At 42.4% G+C, this 8,300-nt stretch overlaps 1 protein-coding gene across 1 annotated transcript; it reads left to right on the top strand.

Annotated features, from left to right (window-relative positions):
* The first annotated feature begins 827 nt into the window (after positions 1-827).
* On the top strand, positions 828-4,580 carry LOC127531922 (NACHT, LRR and PYD domains-containing protein 14-like). Its single transcript, XM_051942355.1, has 6 exons — positions 828-1,868; positions 1,945-2,118; positions 2,756-2,929; positions 3,693-3,739; positions 3,890-4,232; positions 4,571-4,580. Exons 1-6 carry the CDS (start codon positions 871-873, stop codon positions 4,578-4,580), a joined length of 1,746 nt encoding a protein of 581 aa, XP_051798315.1. The 5' UTR covers positions 828-870.
* Positions 4,581-8,300: the final 3,720 nt, after the last annotated feature.

The raw sequence follows: 8,300 nt of genomic DNA, 5'->3' as shown, positions 1-8,300 counted from the left end.
ATTGCTACTTTGGTGCTTTAATATCCAGGCTACTTCGACTTCACTCTTTTTTTCTTGTGTTTATTCAGAACTTCCTGCTGGAGTTTGTGGACGTAAACTTAAATGTGGTCTGAAGAAGAAGTTCCAGACAGTGTTTGAGGGCATCGCTAAAGCAGGACAGCGACCCTCCTGAATGAGATCTACACAGAGCTGTACATCACAGAGGGAGGGACTGCAGAGGTCAATGATGAACATGAGGTCAGACAGATTGAAGCAGCATCCAGGAAAGCAGACAGAGCAGAAAGAAGCATCAGAGCAGAAGACATCTTAAAGGCTCACCTGGAAGAGATGGACCAATCAGAACAGTGATGACAAAGGGAGTGGCTGGCATCGGGAAAACAGTGTTAACACAGAAGTTACTCTGGACTGGGCTGAAGACAAAAGCAACCAGGACATCCACTTCATGTTTCCATTGACTTTCAGAGAGCTGAATGTGCTGAAAGAGAGAAAGTTCAGCTTGATGGAACTTGTTCATCACTTCTTCAGTGAAACCAAAGCAGCAGGAATCTGCATCTTTGAATACTTCCAGGTTGTGTTGATCTTTGACGGTCTGGATGAGTGTCGCCTTCCTCTGGACTTCCACAACAATGAGATCCTGACTGATGTTAGAGAGTCCACCTCAGTAGATGTGCTGCTGACAAACCTGATCAGGGGTAATCTGCTTCCCTCTGCTCGCCTCTGGATAACCAACGACCTGCAGCAGCCAATCAGATCCCTCCTGACTGTGTGGACATGGTGACGGAGGTCAGAGGGTTCACTGACCCACAGAAGGAGGAATATGTCAGGAATAGATTCAGAGATGAGAAGCAGGCCAGCAGCATCATCTCCCACATGAAGAAGTCACGAAGCCTCCACATCATGTGCCACATCCCAGTGTTCTGCTGGATCACTGCTACAGTTGTGGAGGAGCTGCTGAGAACCAGAGAGGGAGGAGATCTGCCCAGAACCCTGACTGAGATGTTCATCCACCACCTGGTGGTTCAGGTCAAAGTCAAAAAGTTCAAGTATGATGGAGGAGCTGAGACAGATCCACACTGGAGTCCAGATAGCAGGAGGATGATTGAGTCTCTGGGAAAACTGGCTTTTAATCAGCTGCAGAGAGGAAACCTGATCTTCTATGAGTCCGACCTGACAGAGTGTGGCATCGATATGGAAGCAGCGTCAGTGTACTCAGGAGTGTTGACACAGATCTTTAAAGAGGAGAGAGGACTGTACCAGGACAAGGTGTTCTGCTTCATCCATCTGAGTGTTCAGGAGTTTCTGGCTGCGCTTTATGTCCATCAGACCTTCATCAACTCTGGAATCAACCTGCTGGAAGAACAAGAAACTGCCTCCAAGAAGTTGAAAGTATTTCTAAAAAAACCTGAACTACACCATCTTCACCAGAGAGCTGTGGACGAGGCCTTACAGAGTCCAAACGGACACCTGGACTTGTTCCTGCGCTTCCTCCTGGGTCTGTCACTGCCGACCAATCAGAATCTCCTACGAGGGCTGCTGACACAGACAGGAAGTAGCTCACAGACCAATCAGAAAACAGTGGAGTACATCAAGGAGATGATCAGTGAGAATGTGTCTGCAGAGAGAAGCATCAATCTGTTCCACTGTCTGAATGAACTGAAAGATGTTTCTCTAGTGGAGGAGATCCAACAGTCCCTGAGATTGGGACGTCTGTCCACAGATGAACTGTCTCCTGCTCAGTGGTCAGCTCTGGGCTTCATCTTACTGTCAGCAGGAGAACATCTGGACGTGTTTGACCTGAAGAAATACTCTGCTTCAGAGGAGGCTCTTCTGAGGCTGTTGCCAGTGGTCAATGCCTCCAAGAAAGTTGTGTAAGTAGTTGGAGACTGAAGATACTTTTTCATTTGCTTCTGTTTCATCAGTATAATGTGCTTTTTGTCTCTTCAGATTGAGTGGCTGTAATCTGTCAGAGAGAGGCTGTGGAGCTCTGTCCTCAGTCCTCAGCTCCCAGTCCTCCAGTGTGACAGAGCTGGACCTGACTAACAACAACCTGCAGGATTCAGGAGTGAAGAGTCTTTCTGCTGGACTGGAGAGTCCACACTGTAAACTGGAAGCTCTCAGGTCAGGACTTACATTTTGAAACTGATGTGATTTCTATCAGTGGATAAACAGCTATCCTGAGTAGAATAATTTCTGCTGATGGGATTCATGAAATTAGCTTTTACTGACCTTGTGCAGGGCTGCACAGTAGCCTAGTGGTTAGCACTTTTGCCTTGCAGCAAGAAGATCCCCAGTTCAAATCCCGGGGTGGGCCTGGGATCTTTCTGCATGGAGTTTGCATGTTCTCCCTGTGCATGCGTGGGTTTTCTCAGGGCACTCCGGCTTCCTTCCACAGTCCAAAAATATGCTGACGTTAATTGGCTACTCTAAATTGTCCGTAGGTGTGAATGTGAGAGTGATTGTTTGTCTGTATACGTAGCCCTGCGACATACTGGCGACCTGTCCAGGGTATCCCGTGCCTTCGCCCAAGTCAGTTGAGATAGGCACCCCCTGCGAACCTAGTGAGGATAAAGCGGTATAGAGAATGGATGGATGAACTTGTGCAGGATTTTGTCAGTGTATATTTTTGATCATTGCTGAAATTGTTGAATTGCTTGAGACGCATTAAATGTGCAGCAAAATGTAGCTGAAAGACAAAGAAAAAAGAAAGAGTGAGAAACATTCAGCCAAGTGTTGTCCGTCTGTTTTGTGTGTGCAGGCTGTCAGGCTGTCTGGTCACAGAGGAAGGCTGTACTTCTCTGGCCTCAGCTCTGAGCTTCAAGCCTTCAAATCTGAGAGAGCTGGACCTGAGCTACAACCATCCAGGAGACTCAGGAGAGAAGATGCTGAGGGATAAAGTGGAGGATCCACACTGTAGACTGGATACTCTCAGGTACAGACAGACAGACACTCTGAGGAAACTATCATCCTAATGTTGCAGGCCAAGCCTGCCCCTTTCCATTGATAGCTTTCAGGGTGTGAGACGTCAGAGGAAATGCTGCAGCGGTAGGAAGGAAGAAGAACAGTGGAGCTGAAGAAGGGCGATGTGTTTTTTAAAAAATAACACAAAACCGCATCCTGCTCAACATAAAAACCGCAGAATTACATTTAAAACATTTTCCGGAAAAATGTCCCTTATTACCCCGCTGTCCCTTATAGCCCCGTTTTATGGTACCAACAGCGAGCCACGCTAAGCTAAGTGAGCTAGTGTTTACCCGAGGCTGTCCAATTACGGTTCAGAAGCCGATGGTACCAGGTCGGTAACACTAGCTTAGCACAAAGACAGAAAGCAGGGTAAACTGTTATCTTAGCTTAGCTCAAAGACAGGAAGCATGGTAAACTGTTAGCCTAGCTTAACAGAAAGACTGGACGCAGAAGAAACTGTTAGCTTTGCTTAGTACAACGGCTGAAAGCAGTATAAACTGTTTGCCTGGCTCCATGAAAAGAGGAACCATCAATGAGTAAAGCTGAAAAATGATTTGAAACTGAGCTGGAACATGACCAGTACAGGACAAGACTTTAGAGATGCTGCATTCAGGTGTCTGTGTCTCCATATTGGACTGGTCCTTTATCAGTGGAACACCGTGAGAGCCATGTAACATCCATGTGTTCTGCTGAAAGAGTCGCTGCTGCTCTGACCGTCCTTCTCCTTTCAGGGTGACGCCTGCTGGAGTCCGATGGTTGACACCAGGTCTGAGGAAGTGTAAGTGTGTTTTAATGGATTGATGGAAACAAAGCAGTACATTCAACCATCTTCAAAGCGTCACATCTCTGAGGTCATCATCAAAGGTTTAATACTGATCACATGATCCATCAATAACTGCAGCTGTGTTGTGTTTTTCCTCTCCATCAGATTCCTGTCAACTCACAGTCGACACAAACACAGTAAACAGAAAACTCAGACTGTCTGACAACAACAGGACGGTGACATATGTGGAGGAGGATCAGTCGTATCCTGACCATCCAGACAGGTTTGACTGGTATCAGTTGCTGTGTGGAACTGGTCTGACTGGTCGCTGTTACTGGGAGGTCGAATGGAAAGGAATGGTTGATATATCAGTGAGTTACAGAGGAATCAGAAGGAAAGGAGACAGTGTTGACTGTGTGTTTGGATATAATGATCAGTCCTGGAGTCTGATCTGCTCTGATCGTCATGGTTACTCTGTCATTCACAATAAGAGAGAAACACCCATCAGGTCCTCCTCAGTCTCTCACAGAGTTTCAGTTTATGTGGATGCTCCTGCTGGAACTCTGTCCTTCTACAGAGTCTCCTCTGGCTCTCTGATCCACCTCCACACCTTCAACACCACATTCACTGAAACTCTGTATCCTGGGTTTGAGTTCTGGTCTTTCTCGTCTGGTTCCTCAGTGTTTCTGTGTTGAGTTCAGTCTCCGGAGTCTCCTCCTATTCGAGAAACAGTGTTGAGTCTCTCCATGACATCCCTCAGAAACATGTTTTCACATCTATGGATTAAATGTGTTTCTTTGTGAAATTCTTGTAAATGATTCCTTGTAAACTTGTTCCTCTTCCAAGATGGAAGTGATTCTATGATTATTCCAGCATACTTTTGTGCAGCCAAACTTGATCCTGATTTGAGTATTTAAGTGCTGTTCTAGTGATGAAATGAGAACTTCCTTCATTTTGTGTGTGATGGAGAAGAATAAAAGGCTGTGGCTAAAAATCCTGACTCAATGTGACTAACAGATTCCTGTCTCTGATTGCATCATTTGATTAACTTTGAAGTATTTCCAATGAAACAACAGAGAAGCTCAGAGAATCTCTCCTCATCAATCAGAGCCTTTTAGACAAATCATGACAACCTGAAATTTATCAAGAAAAATAAATTCAGTTTCATCAACATTCAGCCTCAGTTTATCATTTCCACATCACAACTTCCAGATCACAGAGTGTCAACAAAGGAACACAACATTTATTCATCTGGAAGTGAACCATAGAGGATTGACTGAATGATCAAAACCATAAAAGTCTGGAGTTTTCACACCAAGAACGCCTGAACATGTCAAACTGGTTCCATAGTAGAACCTTCACTGTAAAAATGTCATAGTATGGTGTAGCGAGAACGTGTAGAAATGGTAAAAACTACACTTTATTATTAAAATTGCACTCGTTAATTTCGGGGCACCACCTCTACTTATCTGAGGAAAATATCAATTTAAACTAAGTCTCAAAGAGACTTTGGTTAAAATAAATTCGATCAGTCTCAGTCTAAAAGTCATAAATTCTGATTTCATTGAACTCCAGTTCCCAAAACAAGGAAATACACGGTAGAACCGATATTAATTATACACAAACATTTATGAACTAATACTACAAACAAACAATAAACAACAATGACACGACAACAGACAGTGGATAAATTAATGAATAAATGAATAAATCCAGATAAACTAATGAACTGTGATCGTCACTGGAAGCAGTCGGTAGCAAAAGTGATGACTTTAGAATTTGGAAAACAAATTGTAATTTGTAAATTCACCTGTTTAGCAGAATGAAAGTGATACTTGCATAGCCTTTGTAGGAGAGAGAGGAAGGCCGCTTCAGCATGTGGAGCTGTGATGATCTGATGGATGAGATGTTCAGGAACGCAGAAGGAACTTTGGCAGCTTTGGATTGCAAAAGTGTGTCAAAGTTGTCGGTCAGTATAGCCTTCTTTAACCCTTTCCTCAGGTTAATTCAGGACCAGCTCTCCGTTTAAAGGGTTAGATTCTATCTGCCTATTAGTATTCCACCTAACAGGTTTCAGCAGAATAATTAAGCTGGTGTCGAGGAATACTCGCCTAGGTCCTAACTGTCTTCTTCCAAACGTCTTACCCCTCTTACTTCAATAAATACTCTCTCACTAAGCAGCCCTCCTAAGTAGTAGAATTGATTTATTGAACACGTTTGTTAACGACAGCTTTCCTCTTAAAACTGTGGCACTTGTTGATATTCCTTGGTTCGTTTTAGAGGTTTGGAAAACTAACCCCAGGGTAATGTTTAAATAACTAGTTGGATTAAAGTAACCTTTAAGAACCAACAATAAATAAAAATTTATTGAAAATTAAATAATCAAAATCAGCCATTACTTTTGAATTGTTGATTAACATAATTATTTAAAAAAAACAAACTAATGAAATAGGGCTGGACAAAAATGATGGTACCCATAACTTAATATTTTGTTACACAACCTTTTGAGGCAATCACTGCAATTAAACGATTTCTGTATTTGTCAATGAGCGTTCTGCAGCTGTCAACAGGTATTTTGGCCCACTCCTCGTGAGCAAACAGCTCCAGTTGTCTCAGGTTTGATGGGTGTCTTCTCCAAATGGCATGTTTCAGCTCCTTTCACATATGTTGAATGGGATTCAGATCTGGGCTCATAGAAGGCCACTTTAGAATAGTCCAACGCTTTTCTCTCAGCCATTCTTGGGTGTTTTTGGCTGTGTGTTTTGGATGGTTGTCCTGTTGGAAGACCCATGACCTGCGACTGAGACCAAGCTTTCTGACACTAGGCAGCACATTTCTCTCCAGAATGCCTTGATAGTCTTCAGATTTCATCGTACCTTGCACACTTTCAAGACACCCTGTGCCAGATGCAGCAAAGCAGCCCCAAAACATTACTGAGCCTCCTCCATGTTTCACCGTAGGGACAGTGTTCTTTTCTTCGTATGCTTGCTTTTTGAGTCTATGAACATAGAGTTGATGTGCCTTACCAAAAAGCTCCAGTTTGGTCTCATCTGTCCAAAGGACATTCTCCCAGAAGCTTTGTGGCTTGTCAACATGCATTTTTGCAAATTCCAGTCTCGCTTTTTTATGTTTTTTTTTCAGCAGTGGTGTCCTCCTTGGTCGTCTCCCATGAAGTCCACTTTGGCTCAAACAACGACGAATGGTGCGATCTGACACTGATGTACCTTGGCCTTGGAGTTCACCTTTAATTTCTTTGGAGGTTGCTCTGGGCTCTTTGGATACAATTCCAACGATTCGTCTCTTCAATTTGCCATCAATTTTCCTCTTGCGGCCACGTCCAGGGAGGTTGGCTACTGTCCCGTGGGTCTTGAACTTCTGAATAATATGAGCCACTGTTGTCACAGGAACTTCAAGCTGTTTAGAGATGGTCTTATAGCCTTTACCTTTAAGATGTTTGTCTATAATTTTTTTTTCGGATGTCCTGGGACAATTCTCTCCTTCGCTTTCTGTTGTCCATGTTCAGTGTGGTACACACCTTTTCACCAAACAGCAGGGTGACTACTTGTCTCCCTTTAAATAGGCAGACTGACTGATTATGAGTTTGGAAACACCTGTGATGTCAATTAAATGACACACCTGAGTTAATCATGTCACTCTGGTCAAATAGTTTTCAATCTTTTATAGAGGTACCATCATTTTTGTCCAGGCCTGTTTCATTAGTTTGTTTTTTAAAATAATTATGTTAATCAACAATTCAAAAGTAATGGCTGTTTTTGATTATTTAATTTTCAATAAATTTTTATTTATTGTTACTTTTGTGAGTTTCAAGTGATTTCAGTGAGAATTGTGGGTTTTTCCTTCTTTAACTGAGGGGTACCAACAATTTTGTCCACGTGTGTAAAAGCCCATTCTTACAAGCCCAAGATACAAGACATTTTGGATTTCTTAAAAAGCCCAGTGTTCTTCATAAAGCCAAAACAAAAGCACAAGAAAGCCCAAAAGAAAAAGCAATTCCCCAAAGAAAAAGCAACTCTGTCAAAAGAAAAAAAAAACAACAACTTTGAAGCATTCCAGTGACTTTTTCTATATAGAAAGCTTTGGAGCCAAAATGAAATCAGCATCTAACCAATCATAGATGGGTTCCTCCCAAGGGGTGGTGTTAGCTTCACTGCCCAGGAGAGGTCAAAGGCCAAATACCTTTATAACTCACTCTTAGTTCATTTCTTAAATGTAGAAAACCAATTGTTCAATATTTATGATGATCACAGATATTAAATAACATCAAATACATGATTAAAATGACAACAAACACAATATATTTATCTCATATGGTTTCTGAGATAATAATAAAAGACGTAAACATAAGAATAAACTTACAAATTCTAGACTTTAGACTACAGGAAGGTGAACTTGTAACAAGGTTAAACATAAAAGCATATACATCCGGTAGTAATAAGAAAGAAAAGATATAGGAAGTAAATATTCTCAGACTAAAAGTCTCTCGTGTCTTTATGGCAGTGGTCTGTGACAGAGAGAGGAGGTGGTGTTTGGGTATCATAAGGATAAGGATAAGGAT

Source organism: Acanthochromis polyacanthus, chromosome 22 (genome assembly GCF_021347895.1).
Source record: "Acanthochromis polyacanthus isolate Apoly-LR-REF ecotype Palm Island chromosome 22, KAUST_Apoly_ChrSc, whole genome shotgun sequence".
Classification (NCBI taxonomy): Eukaryota; Metazoa; Chordata; class Actinopteri; family Pomacentridae; genus Acanthochromis; species Acanthochromis polyacanthus.
Note: the sequence above shows the minus strand (reverse complement) of the source record. Positions and strands in the feature narration are given on the sequence as shown.

Excerpts from the sequence above, each read along its gene's own strand:
- LOC127531922 (XM_051942355.1), top strand. The coding sequence starts at position 871 with ATGAAGAAGTCACGAAGCCTCCACATCATGTGCCACATCCCAGTGTTC. Across the intron at positions 2,119-2,755 it reads TGTAAACTGGAAGCTCTCAG|GCTGTCAGGCTGTCTGGTCA; the intron begins GTCAGGACTTAC and ends TTGTGTGTGCAG. Across the intron at positions 2,930-3,692 it reads TGTAGACTGGATACTCTCAG|GGTGACGCCTGCTGGAGTCC; the intron begins GTACAGACAGAC and ends TTCTCCTTTCAG.